At 35.5% G+C, this 21,988-nt stretch overlaps 3 protein-coding genes across 8 annotated transcripts; 1 reads left to right on the forward strand and 2 right to left on the reverse strand.

Annotated features, from left to right (window-relative positions):
- Window positions 1–2,739: 2,739 nt before the first annotated feature.
- LOC105348328 (uncharacterized) lies at window positions 2,740–8,681 on the reverse strand. 4 transcript variants are annotated; one of them, XM_034472391.2, is made up of 3 exons: window positions 7,946–8,535; window positions 7,231–7,397; window positions 2,740–4,754 (listed from the first exon to the last, which is right to left on the reverse strand). In XM_034472391.2, exon 3 carries the CDS (start codon window positions 4,332–4,334, stop codon window positions 2,811–2,813), a length of 1,524 nt encoding a protein of 507 aa, XP_034328282.2. In that variant the 5' UTR covers window positions 4,335–4,754; window positions 7,231–7,397; window positions 7,946–8,535; the 3' UTR covers window positions 2,740–2,810. The 4 variants fall into 4 exon arrangements, with proteins under 4 accessions (XP_034328282.2, XP_034328284.2, XP_019917909.3 ...); XM_034472393.2 differs by lacking the exons at window positions 7,231–7,397; window positions 7,946–8,535 and adding an exon at window positions 8,607–8,681; XM_020062350.3 differs by lacking the exon at window positions 7,231–7,397.
- LOC105348327 (uncharacterized) lies at window positions 6,280–17,227 on the forward strand. Of its 3 annotated transcripts, none has more exons than XM_011457695.4 (2): window positions 6,280–6,430; window positions 15,470–17,227. In XM_011457695.4, the coding sequence occupies exon 2, from the start codon at window positions 15,492–15,494 to the stop codon at window positions 16,791–16,793; it is 1,302 nt and encodes a 433-aa protein (XP_011455997.3). In that variant the 5' UTR covers window positions 6,280–6,430; window positions 15,470–15,491; the 3' UTR covers window positions 16,794–17,227. The 3 variants fall into 3 exon arrangements, with proteins under 3 accessions (XP_011455997.3, XP_011455996.3, XP_011455995.3); XM_011457694.4 differs by lacking the exon at window positions 6,280–6,430 and adding an exon at window positions 13,799–13,980; XM_011457693.4 differs by lacking the exon at window positions 6,280–6,430 and adding an exon at window positions 14,600–14,959.
- On the reverse strand, window positions 17,071–21,896 carry LOC105348329 (fumarylacetoacetate hydrolase domain-containing protein 2). Its single transcript, XM_034472395.2, has 7 exons — window positions 21,631–21,896; window positions 20,958–21,174; window positions 19,076–19,135; window positions 18,751–18,919; window positions 18,420–18,528; window positions 17,732–17,819; window positions 17,071–17,406 (listed from the first exon to the last, which is right to left on the reverse strand). The coding sequence occupies exons 1-7, from the start codon at window positions 21,789–21,791 to the stop codon at window positions 17,344–17,346; spliced, it is 867 nt and encodes a 288-aa protein (XP_034328286.2). The 5' UTR covers window positions 21,792–21,896; the 3' UTR covers window positions 17,071–17,343.
- Window positions 21,897–21,988: the final 92 nt, after the last annotated feature.

Here is a 21,988-nt window from a genome sequence, read left to right on the forward strand (position 1 = left end):
TTTCGGTCGGAGCGTGGTCAAATCTATCATAAAGCCATTCAAACTTTATTGGATTTGATCACGCCCCCGAAATTATCACTTAATATTCCTCAAAGAATGATTCCATATTCCTTAAATACAAGGTAAATAATATTTTACTGACTGTCATGTCAAATAGTATTAATACAATGTGGATCACAATTTACTGACTGCTGGTCAGCCAATGTTCTGGGTGCGTCGTTTATGTTTACTAAATTTCAGATTTTTGTAAGGCTTAGATTGAGTAAATCCCGATTAGTTCTGTTTTCTGTGCCATTATCGAATCTGATTGCACGTTTCTATTGTAACAATTTAGCTTTCAAACAGGGGCGGATTATGTTCATTTGGGGTATAACAAGTACACCGGATTAAAAATTGTAAATATAAACACCGTGTAATTAACTACCAATACATTTATATTTTTCATTATTTTCTCATAATTCTTTTCAGAAACGCAACATTTTAATTAGATCTTGTCTAGTAATAACGAGAAAATTAACTCGTAATAACGAAATCTTGTCTCGTAATAACAAGAAAATTATCTCGTATTAACGGGATCTTTTCTCGTAAAAACGAGATAATTAATTCGTAATAACGAGATCTTTTCTCATAATAACGAGAAAATTGTCTCGTAATAACGAGATTTTTTCTCGTAATTACGAGATAAAAATATTTTTATATGTGGCCCTATTCGTCTTTCGTAGAAAACAAACTCCACAACCGAGATATTTACAAATGTTGGATTTTGGTTGTCTTTAGCCTGTTCAGTCGTTAGAATAAATTTCAACGTAATTATACCTGTATATTTACATTTTCCAGTGTCTTTGCCTGTGATAACACTAGGTATTGATTTTGTACTATATAACCCATACTACAAATGACGCCAAATCCAGGCGCCAGCGGGGTTTGCCTTTCTATCATTTAAATATATAATCGTACGATGGTTTAAAATTATATAAAAATAAGTAATAAGGAATCATTCTTTGAATATTATGAGATGATAATTTCGGTCGGGGTGTGATCAAATCTATCATAAAGCCCTTCGGGCTTTATTGGATTTGATCACGCCCCGACCGAACTTATCACATTATAATACTCAAAGAATGATTCCTTATTCCTTATATATTGCAGTATCCTATACGCATTCGTCACGCCAACCAGTCTTAAACATGTTGGAACCAATAGAAATGTCGTGAAGATTGTAATTCTTATAAGGGTATTAATTCAAATTTATGCTACTATCACCGCTGATATACAAAGAAATGGAGTAGAGATGACACTATTGAATTCTAATAATATTATGTTTTGCACGATTGTAATGTTTAGAATCTAACGTTTGCCAACTTAGCTTAGGTTACTCATGCACACAAACAAGCAGAAACCAATTGGATTTGTTAAAAACGGTTGCAATTTTAAGAGGGATTTGATGCAGATTTCTGCTGGCGTTACTATTTTTGTTGGAGCTGTGCCAACTCGTATAGAAAAAATAATGCATTGATTTGATTTTTGTTTAAAACCAGATCAACTTGCACATGTTTAGTACCAACAACCAACAATTAAACTAATTTTCTTATATAGCAGATACTGTGGCCAACATTCTTGGCAAAACCACATTCAATGCATTTGTAATATTGGGTTGCTAGACTTGAATAACTCCGTTTAATACTTCGATACTTGGTGATTTTGCAAAGTTACATATTCTGCTGAAGCTAAATCAGAACGGTGTCCAAATTGAACTTTCTGGCCTTGTTGTAGGTTTTCGAAATCATGCACGTACTTTGCAAATATGTCTCGATTTTGGGAAAAAGGAAAGAGATGTTACGAACGATAGTTAGTATGTGTTGACCTAATACAACATGTTCCTAACTCTCATAATATGCTTTTTTTTAATTTCCATAATGTATTAATTAATTATAAGAGAGCGTTCATCAATGGGCAGGTGTTTCGATTAATGACATTGTCAGACGAACAGTATGCTACTCTGAAATCGTAGCTTTTGAAATTTTCCTTTTAGTTAGAGCAATCGCCACACCCATCTTTTTTGAAAGGTTTTCTTCTGGGGGGAAAATATACAGTAGTTGCATTTCTTTCAAAATGATATTTATACCGGGAAAAAAAATTGAATGAAAATGACTATGGTGTAGCCGTTCGCGTTCAACAGTGGTAACCAATGAAGTTATTATGGTCATAAAGAAAACAAAATATCAGTAAATCATAGGTACACAAAAACAAAAATCTTCAAATAATCTGAACAATTCAAAAGTGGCAAACTTCTCTTAACTTTAAATTCCAATATGGCAAACTGTCCTATTTTTGATATTTTTTTAAACAATCAATTAATAGAAAATTTATTTTATTCAAGTTCTGTCTGGTTTTAATAATCCCGCATGACATTACTGATTTGATAGAACCACATTAGAATAATCAATATTTGATATTAATCTCATAAACCTCTTGTACATGTTGCACTTAGTCCTTTATGGAGGACAAAGCACTTAGATAGCTTTTTAAAAGCATGTTCTTTTGCTACAGGATTAATTCACTTCTGAGCAGAAAATTTCTATTGGAAAACTTTTAACTATTTCTACTTTTATATTATTGGTTATCTACTCGAATCCGATTTCATTTTGAACAATGAACACATTTGCAAAGTGGCATTCATTCGTTCTCTGTCCCAACATTTAAATCAAATACAAAAAAAAAACTTTTGAAAGATGTATATCTTTTTTATAAAAAAAACATGAACACAGGTAAATGATAATTTAAATGCAAAATGATCTAACATATTTTCGTTAAACTTTTCTTTTCTTGCCCTTCATTTTAAACTTTTTCAAATAGAGTGGTTTAATGTCGGGCTCGTCCGCCGCCTCGATGTGAAGAACGTCTACGTCATCAGGAGAGGCGGGAACGCTGTCATCAATGTATGGCTCAATGTCTTTCTCAAACTCGTTCTCCTTTAGACTGTGGAGCCAGTTGAACACCTTCAGGTTCCTGTGGGATCGGTTCAACAACTGTCCCCTGTTCCACACTTCCAAATCCCTAGTCTTTATCTCGTGGTATCGAGGTCTTCCCATTCGAACACGTATATCGTCTTTAATGACCATGCTTAAATCTGGCGTGATACGAATCCTCTGTACCATCTTGGGGACGGAGCAATAGTCTTCGTCGACATAGGAGGGAAACTCCTCGTGGCGACCGATCACCCGTTGCTGTTCGTTTGATTCCCCGTAACCAGTTACTAGATTAATTGCCATTGTGGTAGACATAATTTTTTTCTGAACACGTTTCGTCAAGCCCCGCCGTAAATCCATCTCCAGGATCTGTTGGTCGCCCTTCCACACGGATACCTGTTCCTCTGGGTTGTTGTTAGCTGGAGACACTGATCGAGGGGAGGGCGTGGCCGGTGCGTTTGAACCCGTGCTTGAAGTCGTGGTGATGGTCGTCCGAGTTTGCTTTCGATGAGCGAGAAACGAACGTCTGCCTCCCCTGGAGCGTTGTCTCTGTTGCATCAGAGCTATTTTTTCTCTTATTCTCTGTTGTCTTATTTCCTCTAAGTTTATCCCGCGACTTCGAGGTTTAGCACCAACTGACAACGACCTCCGATTCGTGGTAGTTTTGGGTTTGGGAGGAGTATACGTATCTCTGACGTCACTGAGGCTGGGAGACTTTTTGAGCTCTCCTCCGTATAACCGACTTCTTCTGATGCCAACTGCTTTCAACATTCTCTGTTCGTCTTTGTCCATCATTCGGAAAGCCTCACTTTCGTCATCTTCGAATTGCTGGATTACATCCATTCGCATTGCGTTGTGCGTTTTTGAAAATTTATCTAGAGCACCTTTCGAACGCTGCCTCGCGAAATCTTCCCAGTTCAGTTTTGGCTTTTCATTTGCCGACTGGGCTCTTGAACCCACGTTTCTCCTCCTGGTACGTCGACGTTTAGTAGCAGTGCTTAAACGTTCATCAGGAGATATGTCTCGTGTTGAACAAGAGAGCAGGGATAATTTAGTATGAATGGACTCATCACTCGGAACACGTTGTAAACTCGGCATTTTACCCAGTCGCCCGGAGTACACCGGCTGCCGGGGCGGTTTGACCATGGGTTCAATCGGTACAATGACGTAATTGGGCATCCACGATTGAAGGGATCTGGACAGACGGCCTTCGTCTGTCAAGGAGTCATCAAAGCTGAACTCAGAACAAGAATCGAACGCCATAAGTCCGTCGTCCGAACTTCTCGTCCTTCTTGAATACGGAGTTCGCGGCATGCTGTAATTCTCCTTATCTTCCTCCCTATAGGAGCCAACCAATGGCCCCATGGTATGACTGTCGCGAAGTGAACAGTGTGTTCAAACAGGTATGTTAAAAATCGACATCAAAAGTAACTTATACATCGGAATGTCAGAAAAAAATTATCAATCACAGGTTTGGAACATTGAACTCGGCTAGAAGCGATACCCAACGATCAATTCCAAAGATTTGCGTCCGAACGTATATGCATTTAGAGCTTTGAGTCCCGAGTAAACATTTATTCTAGTCTCTGGCAGAAATATTGGTAAACTAGCCACAGAATCAAATAGTTCAAGCTTCCAGGCAAACATGCGACACCAAGGTTGATCCGTTTAGACCAAGAACACTGGGATTAACGCTTGATAATCCACTGCGCAAGTCGTGCTGGGTTGTTGATCCTTTAAATTCCGCCATCGGGTTGGCTGTAAGGCCCTCCCATTACAGTGTGTCTAAATAAATAGAAAAAAAATATGGTTATGTTTTACCAGAGCAGTAAATCCCCAGCATTAAGAGTCAGAAGCCAATCTCTGAATGGAAGACCAAGTATATTATGGCGAATCGAACACGGCGCATTATGTCGGATGAGATCGATGCGAATGTTAATCTCTTTTTACAATGATTTGTTTAAATTCTATGACTGTGGGTTTTTTCTACAAAAGAATAAACAAGTTTGGAGTCAATAATCCTATAGCAGGAAAAGGCTCATCATAATGCCTATTCCATTTTAACGTAATGACCGCCGTTCAAAAATCACCTATTGAAACCAAATCTTAAAAGAAATATAGATCAATAAAAATGAACTGAGCCATTCAAATGGGTTTCCGTAATGATGATAATGTTTTTTTATTTTCAAAATTTTAGCACCTAGAAAAATAATACATTCGAAACTCTAGAATAAAGTACATTTTTTTTGTTTCAGTAAAAACAATTCGATGTCGGTTACGTGCATTATGTATGTTGTATTTTTCTAGGGGACATGCTCACGCCAATTAAATCTATTGTTAATCTTTGTGTTTACGCTCTGTTCGATATTTTACTTAACTTACACAAATATGCATGTTTTGTATTCTAACAGAATGGTCCCTTTTTGGTGCTGAAGTTCGATTTGTCTTTATTTGATGTGTTTGTAATTTGTAATGAGGCATGAAATATATGTACGGTATAATATATATATATATACGGGCAGTGCAATTATTCGTATATAGTTTCTGAATGCTGTATTTATGATTGTCATTTATTTCAAATATCATTCTGTTTTAATGAAAATCCCGTTGGAGTGTTTTGTACAGCATGTATTGTGTAGTAGTTCTTTGGATATTTCCGCATTATAAGTGTAAAAAGTTAGTACGAGAAGGATAATATTTATATTTAATCGTAGCGAGTGTATCTTTCCTGGCCAAAACATCGATTGAACATTCCTACAGGAGAGAATGAATGGCTGAATTATTTAAACTTCTTCAAAGTTTACCATTAAGTACTAATTATTTCTTATTTTAATTTCGTGTGTAGAAGTTTGGTTACACAGAGATATTTGCTGAAACACTGACCCAGGTCTTGTGTCCATATAAACAGAATGTGTATTGTACGAATGTACAATTCTGTCGCCTTTGCTTGATCTAGAAGTGAACAGAAATTTTAAACTTCAAAAAAAAAAGGTATGTAAACCTCTTTTTAACTTACAAATCTTTCTAATAAAAGCTCAAAAAGATACGATTAAATTGTCACATCCATTATTCCCTTAAGATTCACACGGAAAAAAAGTACATTTGTATACAAATTTAAACGTGATAAAAGGAATGAAACATAAATGTTCTTTGTTGCATTTATCAATTGTTTGCGGGTTTGTTTTCCAAAGAACTTATATTTTGCGCGACTTCTTAGGGCATGGGGTATTGTACTGTGTATGTAGTTTTCCATTACTGATGGTAAAGTCACTGTTTGTTGTCCGTATTGATCTTCTCGGCATGGAGCAATGGTCCAGGCGCCAAGGAATTGATCCAAGGAAAGGGGACCAGTTTACCTAAATAATTAATTTCGTTAGCTTATAGTTCCGTAGTTTGTTTACTGGATCATGGTAACATTGTTTTTCTTTGGATTCGGTAAACTCACGAAATGGCCAAATTTGGTAAGTATACATTGCACTTATTTATTACGACGCACAGTCTCCGCCGCATGATGAAAAAATTTGATTTATTTTTTGAAATAGATAAACATACTTCTAACTCTGAAAAAAAAAATCCAATTTTTGAAGAAGGTTTGTATTGGAAATGATTTAATTGACATATATTGAAACTATCCACTGCGCGTGTTTCTAACATTTTTATACGAAAGTTTGAAATTCATATTAAAGGTTGAAATATTAAAGTTATTTGCCAAGATAACACAAGCCTCAGCAGATATATAGTTATATGAAAAACTAGGATTGATGGATGGTACATCCACACGGTCCTAACATGCGGGTGTTTGTGATAACAACTGAAGGGTTTAAGAAGTTTTCGGTTATCCAAATGTTTTGTGTTGTTTTAAAGTCAAATTAGCAAATATTTGCCTGTCCCTATACACTCAGGATTGTTTGCATTTCGTTCGCCATTCAAGATACTTTAAATGAATAATAATGTTTCACGAATATGAAATTAGGTTAAAAAACATGAAGTCAAGACAGTATACATAAAAAAATTGCCGAATTCTTTACTAAATTGGAAGTTATTTTTAAGTGTTCAAAGTGGAAGTTATTTTTATGTTTTTTTAACTAGATGATAATTACGCTTTTGGCAATTTAAAAATAGCAATGTGGACAAAATCTTTGTCAAATGCAACATTTTAAAATAGCCGATAACGCCTTTTGCGTGCCAAATTCCAATTATTCGTTTGATTCGATTTTTCGAAGACTTTAATGTTTTGTCAATAGAGCTAGAGAAATCTTACCCGTAAAGTTGCGATAGCCAATTTGGAATTCGTTTTAAAAACATGTAGCGTCATAAATTTTTGATATCCTCTCAGATTGACTTAAACACACACTTAATCTGCTGATGAATGGGCTAAACCTAGCTGCCGCTTAGCATCGAGTCCTCTTTAAATCACCCGTGTTTTCTCTGGAATTTAAATGTTCATTAAAAGCGCGTGATAGCGGGTTTGTCTCCAATAGAAAGTCATTATCGAGTTCATGTGGAAAAGACAACACAGATTGAGTGTTGTTGAAAGTTGTCAATACAAAGAACTGATACACTCTCAAGTACTTATCAAATGCGCTGATTATACAGGTTGTTACATGCATGTCTAGTAACGCATACTCGTCTTGTTTTTTTAAATTTTGTCACAGAAAAAATAAAGATATACGCAAGAAATTTTTAATTTTTTTATATGTAAAATGAAAATGAAATAGCGGATGATTTTAAGGATTATACATGTAAGTAATACCTGTACGTATATCGGGTAAAGTAATTAAAATCAATGTACATGTATATATATTCACCATTTTTTTTATGAATCGATGTAAGCCAATCTTAATAAATGGAAAATAAATATTTATGAGAGAGAGAGAGAGAGAGAGAGAGAGAGAGAGAAGTGGTTCTGAATTATGCGGACATATGGATTAGAAACAAGTATTTTTAATTATTGATCAACTAGATATTCTCTTTACCTTTCGACCAATGTCACTTTTGTACTTCCGTGTATTCTCAAGAGAAAAGTCTCTCTATCCGAAAATCTGCAGAATGAATCAACTGATGTAACACAAAACGATTAACAGGTGAAAGGATTCATAAAGGTCCATCTGTCTTTCACACCTCTGTCTTCAGCAAATCCTGATTCCTTCCTTATCCACATTCACAAGATTACATAATTTACATTAAACATTTGTCTTTTAATCTTCCAAAATATTCCTGGTGTCTATTTTGGTTGTATCCCACACACTAACGTTCCGGTGGAACGGTCGACCTGCCGTTTAACATCTCAGAGTACTTTGATACTTATCTTCATGGCCCCTGTCAAAGCCTCCCTTAAATAGCCTTTTGCTGCGAAAATAAATCAACATGGGAAAAAAAAAATTGCCCAGACCAGTGGCTCTGAGAAGAAACAGGAGCAGGGTACCCTTGTTTGGACGTCTATTATGCACATTCTAAACTATCGGATTGAATTAGGAAATCTTTACACGTTCCATTCTTGTTTTTGAATTACTTATCGTCAATTCAAACGATAAGATTTAAAATTCAAGTTCGCACTGCTATAGGGGGTTTAAGAAGCATATGGTGCGTGACTCCGTATCGCCAGCATTAAGTCAACACTGCTTGTTATTAACTTACCATATAGACAGTTCCCTGTCTGACAACATCAAAATGTCTGACAAAACCAGCGGGATAGATTGACCGCCATAAGCCTTAAAGATATACCGTCCATTTATCAAAGAATTATGATATCAGGTTTTTTATATCCTTTGAGACAATTTACGTGAAACATTTGTGCGTATCCGAGGTTCTTGGTGCGTGTTTTGGGCATTTTGTCGCACATTTTTGTAAAATATATCTATCTTCAGTTTCAAGCCAAAAGCAATTAAATGTAGGATGATATAATGTGCATGCCATACCAATATCTAGGAACAAAAGAATTCGTAACATAGACAATTTGAAATGCATCTAACAATTTGAAGAAAAAATCCTATTGACTGCGTGATAGTTCTCCTGGGGGATGTTTAAGCCATCAATGGATGGGTACACGCTGTTTGTTTTTGAATTATAAAGGATAAGATGAATTCCCTGTGTGTTCCAAAATACCCAATATACATTTTGTACATCCGGGCTTCGATCAAAGGGTAAGACCAATAGATCTGGTAACAGATGAACACATTGTGTAGAGTTCCCTGTGACCTATGTCGCTATTTATCGTGGCTGTTTAGTATTTGCCTTTATAATCACCGAATCCATTGAACATGGCTTGAAAAGATATTGACACCTGTGAATTAACTTTAAAAAGATTCACTATAGAATAGCAAATATTTCACGTTTTGTCAATTTAAACCCTATTTTGATACTTTTACATAGCGATGGAAACCCTTCTTTTTCAAAATGTTTACTCGAGAGCACTTTTAACAAGTTATTTTTTAAAGTACAATTCTAAAATATAGATTGATTTATTTATGAACTTGGTAAGCTTTTGTCAATATTAATAATTGATGTTTGTCGAGAGATCGAATTCAATCTACAGATCTTTTAAACCCATAAATGTTTTTTTCGTAAGCCCACTCATTGAGAGGTAATGTATTTTTCAAATTTCTGCTTTTGTGAAATGTTAAAACAGATTTGTTGAGAGCCTATTTGGTTCAGTTTGCTCGATCATTCATGTTCTGAATTTCCTCTAACACGTTTCGATATGATTCGCTATAATTATTAAACATCTTCACGACCAATGCCTTCGTTGAAATTCCAATCCTCATGTTATGTTTACTCAATTAGGAAATGCATGAATAGTTGTCATGTTCCCACATTAAATATTTACACAATCTTAATTACCGCACAAATTAACCTTTGTAAATACTCAAATCCAATTGTTTTAAAAGTCTAAAATTAATCTTCTGATAGCATCCTTTAACTAAGGTGGTATGGAAAATCTGTCGATATTAATGTGGAATAAAGTACGATATAATTTAGATAATTTCACCAGTTAAGAATTTTTAAATTTAACAATATTTCACCAAAAAATACGTTTTAAAAAATTTTTGGAAAGGTAAAAATTTTAAAATACCAAGCAGGATTCGAACTCATGGCTTAAAGTTTCGTAGTGAATCCTCTAACTCACTGCGCTACGCTCTTAGGTGAAAATTACAAAAAAGAAACTATTTATAGAATTACACTTGATTTTATTGTTTATTTCGATAAACAGTACATCTCAACATGGAGATGTCCCATACCATCTTAAGTGGCAAAATGTCATGTTTTCACATTGTAGATGAATAAACGAAAGAGAGACACCAACGTATAGTAATATTGTTAGTTTATACTTATTTGATGAATTATTGTAACTTATTGGACTGCTATAATATATAACAAGTAAAAAGCTGTCAATGTGACAGCAAACCAGGTTTTCTTTTATGTGAACTGTATCCATAATCAATGTCAACCCATATCCAGTGAAATGGAGTACCCTATATGCAATATTTTGCCAAAAAATGACTAAGTTCAAAAGCTGGTATTTTTTTGATATATTAACAAAAATCAAAATCGTAGCAATATGCACACCTCTGATATATGTAAAATTGATCTGCAAAAGAACAACTTCCTATCTTGAGAACTTTAGGAGGAGTTATCCGTACAATGAGGGTACCCTATATGCAATATTTTGCCAAAAAATGACTAAGTTCAAAAGCTGGTATTTTTTTCATACATTATTGGAAATCAAAATCCTAGCATTATGCACACCTCTGATATATTTACAATTGATCTGCAAAAGAACAACTTCCTATCTTGAAAACTGTAGGAGGAGTTATCCGTACAATGAGGGTACCCTTTTGGCAACCGCCCGCCATTTTCACCATTTTAATAACCGGATGTTTCCGTTGGAAAACCCGGTTAAAAAGTATGCAACCAAAAACCAATATTTACCCGTATAATCATATAGCAAAGATACATACATTCTTTCAAGTGAAATCATGGTCAAAACGATCCTGGTATCGTGAGAATTCAACCAGGTTATCATGTAACCAAGTAACGAACCAATAACCTTGGTTACCTATGGTTTTTCACCCAGTAACCATTTGTCTTGTTACTATTTAGGTGCGGGTCACGGTCAAAGTAATAAATGGTTACTGTGAGTGAGTTGGTGTGTTTGTGTGTGGTTTTTGTGGGTGTAATTGTGTGTATGCTTGTATTTCAAAAATAAATAAATTATTAAAATAAAAAAAATGGTTACTGAACACACTTTTCTTAGTGGTGTTTGTTTACATCTTGTTTCAAGCTAATTAAGTACTGCATTGTTTTGGTCTTGTAAAGTTTAAAGTTATCGCATAGCTGAAATAATTCAGGAAATTCGACTCTTTACTTGGTAAGATATATCTTGTTTCAAGCTATTGCCTAGCCTAAACGACCCAGAAAAGTTGACTCGGTGAATTCGTATCTTGTTTCAAGCTAAATAGTATAATTGCATAGCAAAAACGATAAGGCAACATACATGTAATAATTTCACTTGGTAAAAATAGATTTTGTTTCAAACAGTGTGCATAGTCAAATACTCAGGTAACTTGACACTTTCACTTGGTAACAATACGCTATATACCTTTTTTCAATTATAAGCTACTTCTTAGTCAGAGCGACTCGGGAAACTTGACTCTTTTGAAACCTGGTAACTTTGTATCTTGTTTCAAGTAACTGCATAGTCAAAGGACAAAAGGCAGACAATTTCGTAAATTGAAACTTTTACATACTCAAGGGACTGAATGGTCAAAATGACGCAAGAAATTTAACCATTTATTCCTCGCTACAGAACATTTTAATTTGATAGCGAATGATCAGGCATGGTTTGATACAGTGTTTCAATGGTCTTATGCATGGTCGGATCCGGGATCCGGGTACCTGACCTTCTGAATCTGTACCCGGTATTTGATTGGCCTCATCATCCACTTCGATATGCACTTTGTACTTATTAGAAATAAAGCCAATATACATGTTCTAACATCTACTCCACATTCGTTTCCTTTGTGTAACTATGTGTGTATCCCTATTGAACCTCTTTCTATAGGTTCCAATCCATTACGAATAATTTCAGATTTCCACTCTTATTGTTATCTATTAATTTATTGCATCATAACATAACAAATTTTATCAATTATATTGTTTTTTTCCTATCCAAAGTTCCTCACTAGTATCAAATTAAAAAAATGTCTGGTACTTTTGTTGCGCACAATTTCTATGAATCTTTCAGCAGAGTGAAGAAAGACAACTCTATTTCGTTCTTGGTTTGAGAGGACTGTAAATGACTTAACGCGTACTGGTTTGACACCAGCCCAAAAACCTATTTTTCGAGAGCTGTAAAATGCAAAATTTTACTGTTTAAAATATTAAATAATGTTTATACATGTAGACAAAAGTATAACAAAGAAGATGGGGGATATGATAGCGCAAATGCTCATTCGATTCAGTCGTGAAATATCAATTTTGAATTTATTTTTTCTCAATCAAATCCATTCAAATATATCATATATTAAAGAAATGATACGAAAAAAATATATTGCATTAAATTTTGGCGGTATCGAACCCATAACATATTTAATCCTAAATATATCATGTTAGTTTATGTCAGGTGCTCTAACCACTGAGCCATTTCAGACACAAGAAAGTAGGCTGTTTTAATTCTATGTGTGACTTTGGCCACGAATGTACGGACTTGTATTATTTTTTCAAAACGTTCAATTGTTGGGATACAAAATGATATTTTGGAAGCGTCAAGTTTCAATAGAAAGACCCCCCCCCTCCCCCCTGCGGAATGAAAAAGAAAGTTGATCATTTGAAGTTGAACATTTTTTTTTTCAAATCATCAGTCATTTGGTAGAGAAAGTTGATCATTTGAAGTTGAACATTTTTTTTTCAAATCATCAGTCATTTGGTAGAGAACTGTAATAAACATAGATATTCGGGAAAAATCAGGTGCAAGTTTTCTTAATTCAAATATATTTCTATGTATAAATACCTGTACACATGTTTACAAGGCGTGAAGCGACAGTTCATTTGCAAACAACAGTGGAGAAGAAACGTTGTTGCTATGTCCCTGAATCCGAGTCGTTACTTATCAAAACACGAAATTCGCGAATGTTTTAATGTCGCAGACATTACCAAATTTACAGTATCAAAGCGTTGTCTTCTAACGCGCGATCATTGCTATTTCGGTCACGATTTCAAATAACGGTTTTTGGTAAAACGCCATTTTACGAAGGCCAATTGATTGAGACTTTGAATTTTTTTATAACTACTAGAATTTTTAAATGTATATTCACACCTTTGATGTACATATAGATTCAAATAAAGAGACGCAATTGCAAAGCATACGAAGAATAGATATGCGATATTACATAAGTATAAAATAACTGTGCAAGATATGTATCATAAACTTATACGAAGTATAGATATGCGATATTACATAACTATAAAATAACTGTGCAAGATATGTATCATAAACTTTAACATTTGATACTCCGTGTTGGCAACTTGTGTATCGTGAACAGTCCTTGAATAAAAAAAAGTTTGATTGATACTGTAAATAAGTAACGATTGCTTGGTCTAAATTTGTACATTTTGACTCCATAATAAATGGTAAGAAGTGACATATACCCTAAAATTACGGGCGAATAAAGCCCGAGCTATCAGCGATCGACGGCAAGGTTATCGATGTTCTGATTACAAAGAACTCCAGTCCGGGGACTACCTAGGCTAAGTACAGATTCCCGATAAAGCGAAGATTTTTAAAACAAAAATGAGGTACAATGGCGGCACGTCATCTATAGCATCACGTGACCCTGTCCAAGACAATGCCGGATAATTACGCGGAAATTGACAACTATCAGAGTACACATTTATCTGTTGTTTTAAAAGCATCCGCCTCTTGGTACAAACTTGTTGTTTTAGAACACGCCGGCAGATCTGGATTAGGAACACGTTTTATTAGAATTAACGCAAGTTTGCAGCTGGGCCGAAAGTAAGTATGCGAGACTAACGGATTGAGAACAAATAACTGGCAAAGAGCTCGTAGATTTCAAAGTGTGGATTTAACCACAATACCAGTCATTTTCTACTTATAATTAAACCTCTATTTAAATTCGTTGGAATCTTGTCATAGAGGCATTGAACGCGGCGTAATTGCGTTTGACCCACTGCTGTTAATTTACATGTTTATATATGCGCGATGAGTGTAAATGCTATTCAGCAGTTGAGTAGTTTTAAACTTTTTTTTATTTTAAAAAGAAATAACTAGACTATCCTGCTCAGATAAAATGAAACATGTCTCGTCTATGGAATGTCTTGGGGGTTTTCTATATAAAAAAGCTTTTTTACTGATCCATTTTATTTGAAAGTTTTCTTTAAAACGACATGCCGTACCAGTTCTTGAATACCAATAAATCCAAAAACAGCACTTAACATAGGCGCTAAAAGGCTTTTGCTTTTTACCAATTCGACGCAATATTTGATCTCAAGTATGTCAAACTACAGGCAATAGGAGGGGAGAATTCCGAAGAGATAAAGACGGTAAGATCCCTCCTTGACAAAAGAGCGCAATGCGGAGACAATGTTATCGGCAAGGGGCGCGTGACTCTGCAGATTGGGCACACATATGTTTTCCTAATCCAACTTTAATTCCGTGTGTGATTCTCCAATACGATAAAGGCCGCCATTTAATATAATCAACAAAACCTGCATTTAAATCTTTGAAAACCGCTCGGGTACGACAAACCCAGGTAATTAAATTAAATCTTGTGTGCAGTCCTTGGATTGAGATATATGGATCATAGCTGTAACCTCTCTGGAGATTATAAAAATAGATATGTTTGGAGGCCTTCGTTAGACAACAGAGTGGTCTGTGTTTCGTTTGACAGTCATTTACCGAAGGGTTACTATAGGGTCTGAGAACACGATAGCAAGATGGCTTGAATGTAGGAATATATAAAAAAAAAGTTGGGGTAAGGAGTGTTTCATTTGTTTTACTTTACATACTTTAGGGCTTATTATTTTTGCTTTACCATAATTTTATGCCATAATGACTGATTACAAACACTTGAAATATTTTTTTCCCGTTCCCCGTTCCCTTTCCATTGTTCTTGCTTTGACCATCATAACGCATACATTCTTAACTCTGAATTTGATTCCTTCGAGCATTAAGTAAGATTGTATTACTGGGATAGAAAAGATTTAATGAGATCGGATTAACTTGTTTATTAACTACATGTCATAGTGAAATTAAAGAGAAAGTGTTCCATAGAGCACCAATTTATAGGCAGGGTTACGCCAAATACGATTTAACCAAATGTGTTGTCCATTTTACCATCTGGAATGATTGAAGAATATACATAATTATTGAGATGTTTGCCATGTAATTGCTTAGAAACTATTATTCGGTATGGATAATGAATGGGCCTATCGAGTAAGAACATCGAATACGCTTATGGAAATGTAATATTTGTGTTTTGTAGTGGAAGTACCTCGGACTAAACAATGCTGCGAGTGTGCACCCCAGCCACTGTACACAGCCAGTGTCAAGGACGCATGCGCAGTCCTCTGCGATCGAATGTAGCTAATGAACTTCGGCAACACATCATCGAGTTAGTGCATGAACAGAAAGAGGAAAACCTCGATATGAATGTGGAAGAATCGGCAATAATATATCAAATAAAAAAGAAAGGGGGTATCGCTCCAATTGAACCAATGAAAAGCAAGGAGGACAAACAAAATGAGAAAGTCAAAAAAATTCACTTGAAAATGTTGAAAGAGACTCGAGGCAGAGGAGCACATCGTTTTCCCGCGCTGGACTTTGGTGATCTTTCTCAGAGGGAGGATCAGCGGACGGCTAGTGCTAAAACCGTGAGATTCAGGGTCGAAGATAACAATGGCCACGAGCCAGGAACGCAAAACCCCGGATACGAAGTTCGCGGCAGTGCCATAAAATCTTCCTCCGGATTTCATAAATCTGTTCCTTTAATATTACGCAGAACCGAGGCAGCACAGAGACAAGCACAGATTCACACTTCATTGCAGGTGTTCAAACGGCGCTTAAAGTTTAACAACAACCCGAATAGTTACTTGGCTCCGAACAGTACTGTTCGTGAGTCGGATTATATCATTCGTAGAGTTCCTCTTCAGCTTGATGTACAGAATAAATCGAGTGGTAATCACAGTGTCCCCCTGGCGCCGAGAATATCAGTGTCGTCAAAGTTACACGCCCGTCCTAGAACCCCTACCTCTGCCAGACAGAGATCGAACTCTCCTCGTCGTCCATCTTCCTCCAATACTCGGCCTCAAAGTGGAGGTCTGAAATCACCCGGTTCCACCGAAGAGAAAAAGGTCAAGTTTTCCTACAGACTTCCGGATAACATCGGAAAGGAACTGTTTCGGGAAGATCCGGAAATCATTCCCAGTGTTAACACGTACGTTGTCGAACAAACTCAGGCTAAATTCGGTGGAAAGTACGAAACGCAAGCAATGTTGAATGAGCATAACTTGGGAGTCCATGACGCGCTCTATTCCGGTGACGAAAAGAAAATTAGAATTCACGAAGAAACGAAAGTTGACACTAGGCTTATTCGTTGGGTCGAAGAATCTACAAATATTAATTTCACAAGACGAATTAACCGAATTCGATCAGCGTCGACCGAACGCTTTTATCGATCTGAGTCGACGGAACGTTTAAGAACAGGGTCTGCCGACTCGAGACATAGTAGAAAATTCCTGGAAGATCCCTCTATTAATTGTTCAAAAACGCTTGTCAACGATGCGAAAGTGAAAACCGAAGAAGACTAACGTTAAAAGATAATTGATATGATATGGTGCTTTATCTATGACATTCATTTTAATATCAAAAGAAATAATGACTGCATTTGGGCAAAAAATCATACTACCAATGGTAATTGTTGTACATCAGAATTATATACGGGTACCTGGGGTATATTACGGCTTACCAATGAAAAGTATAAAAATCTGTTTACTCATTGAAATCTAAAAATATTTTTAGATCTTAAGAAAGCTTTAAACATGTTGACGTATTTTTAATAATATTTATAAGGATGGAAAATGAACACAACCTTTTATACTATTATTTATTGTAGGTAGGTACATAATTGTTTGAAAACAAGTAAAATTGTTTTTCTTGAATATGGATTTATTGTTAATTTGAATGTCATTCTAACTCGCATAATCATTTCACTTTGGTAAGTGAAAATATTACAAAAAATAAAAACTTCATTCGCCAATTTTACCCCATACAGATCACGTTGTGTTCCTATATACTACATCTATAATGTAAATATTATGCTGCCAAGGAAAATGCTTTGCAGCTGTAAAGTTCCTTTTTCTACACTATCTTGTTGACCACTTTTCCAATGCCATCAATTTCACACTCTACAACGTCACCTCTCTGCAAAAAAAAAAATAACAAAATGAAAAATAATAATTCAAATCTAATAGATAATTTTCTATAGGATTTAAATCAAAATGGTAGATAACAATTTACGGCTAATCAATGTAGAATCTGCTTGGTAAATGGTAAGTTTGGATATTAAAATGAACCGTGCCATTCAGTCAACTGAATCTAAAAAGATGATCGACTGAATGGCATGTGGCAACTTTTAAGTGAAAATTCAGTTACCTTTTAATTGTATGAATCGATGGCAGGGTTTTATCTCGTGATTGACAAGAATGAAAAATTGAGGAATTATCAAAAACAGGATGTTTCACAGTACCTTTAGGTATTCTGGTGGTTTTCTAAAGACCCCAACTCCGGGTGGGGTACCTGTCAGAATAACGTCCCCTGGCCGTAAGGTCATAAACCTACAACGTTTAAATTAGTGTATAAATAGCTGGAAGTCAATTACAACAGTAACGTTAAATCATCGGACATTGAAAATTTACTGCGAAAAGTGGAAACAACCAAAAAATGAAAGCTTACACTAGAGAACGCGGCTTCAAAATTGCATTAATTTATAATACATGTATAAGGAAATTTACTTATCAAATAGTTAAATGTATATGAAAATTACCATGCATGCTCGCGTAAAATACTTGTATTTTTTCATTTAAACGGTGTATGTTCCTAGGCAAGATTCTCTAACTACATGTATTAATCAAAGAGACTTTTGGGTTTTTTCATAAAATTCGGCTCTTATTTAGCTCTATCCTCTATATAATAATTCATTTTAAGTTTTACTTAAAGAGTAAGAAAAGTTAAGAAAATCTTCACTATTTTTACATACTTTCAATTATAGCTAAACTGCAGAATAAAATTTAATCTTTGTATCTTTTACCTGGTTACTTTAGTAAAATTTCTTTTCATCGTAAATCGTATAAAACACAAAAAAGAAGAAAAAACTTTGAACTTATAACATATTTAAATAAAGCCAGATCTTTCTATGCATTGTAAAATGTCAGTACCTGGAAATAAATGATACCATGGCGGCGGTCTTGTGGACGAGTTGATTGGTGTTACTGTCCTGTTTGGTTACCCCATTCACTCTACATCGCAATCCAAGATTGTGTGGATCTGTAACCAGATTTTTCCACATCAAGAATGACTAAGTTTTCAAACACTACGATATGACATTGTAAAAATAAACTTAGTCTACAGCAGGAAGCAATATCGCTTGGGATAAGGAAATAGAGAAAAAGTTGAGCTCCAACCCCCTTCCCATCCACACAAAAAAACCAACAAAACCCCCACAAAACAACCGGCAAAAACACCAAAAGAAAAAATTTAAAATTATACCATTGATGTCTTCTTTCATTACAATGGCGGGGCCCAAGGGGCAGAAGCCGTCCATGGCTTTCCCGATCAGCCACTGTCCGCCATTTTTCCCGGGCTCGAGCTGCCAGTCCCGGGCGCTGACGTCATGAGCCACAGTGTAGCCAAAGACGTAATTCATTGCGTCACTCTCCTGTTTGCGAGGTGGACATTAGATAAATGGACGAGGATATTTGAATTTCACAATTATCTGAACATGCAATTATTTAATTTAATTATGTTTTATCTAATGTATATGTTCTACAAAAAACAAAAACAGTAAATAATACACATTGTACATGTACTCCACCTGAACTCGTTTGGCATCTTTTCCAATAACAATTGTGAGCTCAACTTCCCAGTCCAATTTCTACAAGGAATTAAAATGTTTTTTTAAGTTTAAAAACATGTATTGAGCATGACTGTGTCAATTTTAATTGTATACGCGTATTCATGTACAAAAGGAATTGCTTTTGTTTCTGAAAATGATCTTAAAAAATTCACAAAAATGGCTAAACAGACTTTAGAATTTTGCATAAGTACTAGATAGACTTTTTTGGTATGCTTTATAGCCGTATGTGGGTACATACCGTGAAACATTTTCACAATGTCAAAACGTTTGTACTCTGTTATACTAATAGATTTGTCGATTTTCCTTTCTTTAAATAATATCGCAAAAACTATTGACATAATAAATGTCTAGAAAAAAACAACCCCGCATTTTGTGGAGAATATAAATGTCTTGCACATTAGCTTCCTCGCAGTAGCTGATGTAAATTTATACGATGGACCAAAAAACGAGACATTCAACTTGAACATGTACATGTTCGCTTAAATGCAATACCTAATACTGGTGTAATTTCACGCATGTATCATATGTACTCAATTAAAAATATCCGTACGCCTATCTCACGCTCACTCTTTACTCCTTACAAACACAAGTTGCGTTGAACTTCTTTATTCTATTGACACGATTTCACCCATCAGAATTATACAGGTCACGGAATAAACATAGAATTATATGCTAGAAGAGGAATCTTTATGGCAGTTCATAACATCTGATAACTGAAAAATTCTATTAACTGCTTGTATGAAGGTCGTTTTACATTCGCTCCTTGAATGTTGTCCCCACATTTTTATACTAGTGGTTTTGATTGAATTGTTACGTTACAGCTAGTGCAAAACACGGCATTTAGAAGGGATATACTAGTACCTGTACCTTCTGAGCTGTTTCCTTACCTGATAGGTATAAAAAAAAATTACTTTTTATTTAATAAACTTGCATTGTTCTTTTATATGTACTACATACATATATGTACATTTGTACTTGTATTCTATAGTGTATGTAAAATTGTACAAACTAGGCAACTTCTGTAGTCTGATTAAAACCATCCCCCCCCCGTCTTACACCCGACGAGTGAAAAGAGAAAGGGTGAGGAGGTAATCAGACTGCAACTTCTGTTACAGTACCGGTGCTTTGTTGCAGGCGATATTATGCCAATTACACCCTACAAGAGTTTATATTGCGTCTTCTCAACAATTTTGATTTTTTTTTTTTTGCATTAGAACACCATAACGTGAAAAGCTACCTTTGACATCATTTCAAATTCTTAACGCTGATGGATTGGGTTAATGTCCTATCACCAAATAAGTGGATTGTACGCAGCGACAACGTGCACGTCAAACTTTTACACCAAGACGCCAACTACAGAACGCTAAGTACGGCATAGAAACATCACACTTCACGTTTCTCTGCGTTTTACATGCGTAACATACTTAGACATGTTATTGAAGTAAATTCCTTGTATTTGATTAGGTATATTTTGTCTATAATATAAGCATACAACTTGAAGGTTACTCGGCTTAAATGTAGCATATCTGATCCCTGCTACTGATGCATTAATCGAGAAACGTGACTTAACATAAGATTTTGAGATTACGCATACGTCAATTGACTCAAAACTAAAGTATGTATAAATTCCCTGTACATCTACAACATCTGATGCACAAAAACAAAATTTCTGCAGTCTAAGGAAACAATCTTTACAAAATTGTTAAATTTATAGGGCACTGTTTCCTCTCAACCCAGAATATGAATCCAATTTTTCTTTATGATGATAAATTCCCATTTCATGTCATATGTTTATGATAGGCTTAAATCTGCCCCCCCCCCCCTCTCCTGTTATGCTAACCTGCGTTTCCTTTGGGTATTGGAGGTCCTCTGTGGGGCCTATAATGCTGCTTGGGAATTTGTTGAAGATGACTGGTTCTATGGGTACAGGGGCATTCTGCTCCTCACAGTGGTCTTTGTAGTTCATCCCCACACATAGCACCTTGTCGGGGTTGTAGATGGGGGCCACTATTTTGACGGAGTCCCTCGGAATAATTGATCCACCCCTGTCTATCACACTGTCAATTAAGGATATTAACAGTTTTTTAAAATCCCTTTTGACAAATGTAATAATACATAAATTAAAGTTATATTATTTTATTATTTATCTAAAATTCAATAAATAGGTAAAAAAAAATATGATGTATCAAGCGTTTAACGTGTTAAAGTGTAAAGTCAGAAATTATCATGTGTACATACATGTACTATGCATGATACATGACCCCCCCCCCCCCCCCCCACCAACTCACGGTCGGAGCATTTAAAACTCTTACGAGTAAAGTTTTTATCTTGATCATTTAAATTGCAATATACGAATTTAAGGGCAATTTAAGCTTAAGTCTGCATCCCCCCCCCCCCAACACACCCTTTTGCTGTTTATTTTGACGTGTGCAGTTGACACATATTGCCGAGATTTACACTGGGAGGCAGCATATTTTTCACGCTATGCCTCTACAGTATAAAAGCGTGTTTACCTTTTTGCTGCAAGCAATGTCTTTTGGCCACCCTCAATAAAGCTCCGCATGTCTGATGGTATACTGGAGTCTCCAGCACACAAGTCCACGATGTCTCCTCCATCCCGAATCTCTACCCCCACACGTCGGTCCCCGCCCCTCTCAAACTGTACGAAGCGCATTATCTAGGTCTATAAAGTGTCAGAGGTTATGAATAACTGACACGGTCACATGATAACTCTTATCTTGAATATATGCTCTACTTCGGACAATTATTTCAATATTTGTTTACTGTGAAATGAAATCGAAAGTGAAAGTAAAGTGTAAAATTAGGAAAATCGAACTTATGATGTAATACTTGGGTTGTCGATCCATTTTA

Source organism: Magallana gigas, chromosome 8, assembly GCF_963853765.1.
Source record: "Magallana gigas chromosome 8, xbMagGiga1.1, whole genome shotgun sequence".
Taxonomy (NCBI): domain Eukaryota; kingdom Metazoa; phylum Mollusca; class Bivalvia; order Ostreida; family Ostreidae; genus Magallana; species Magallana gigas.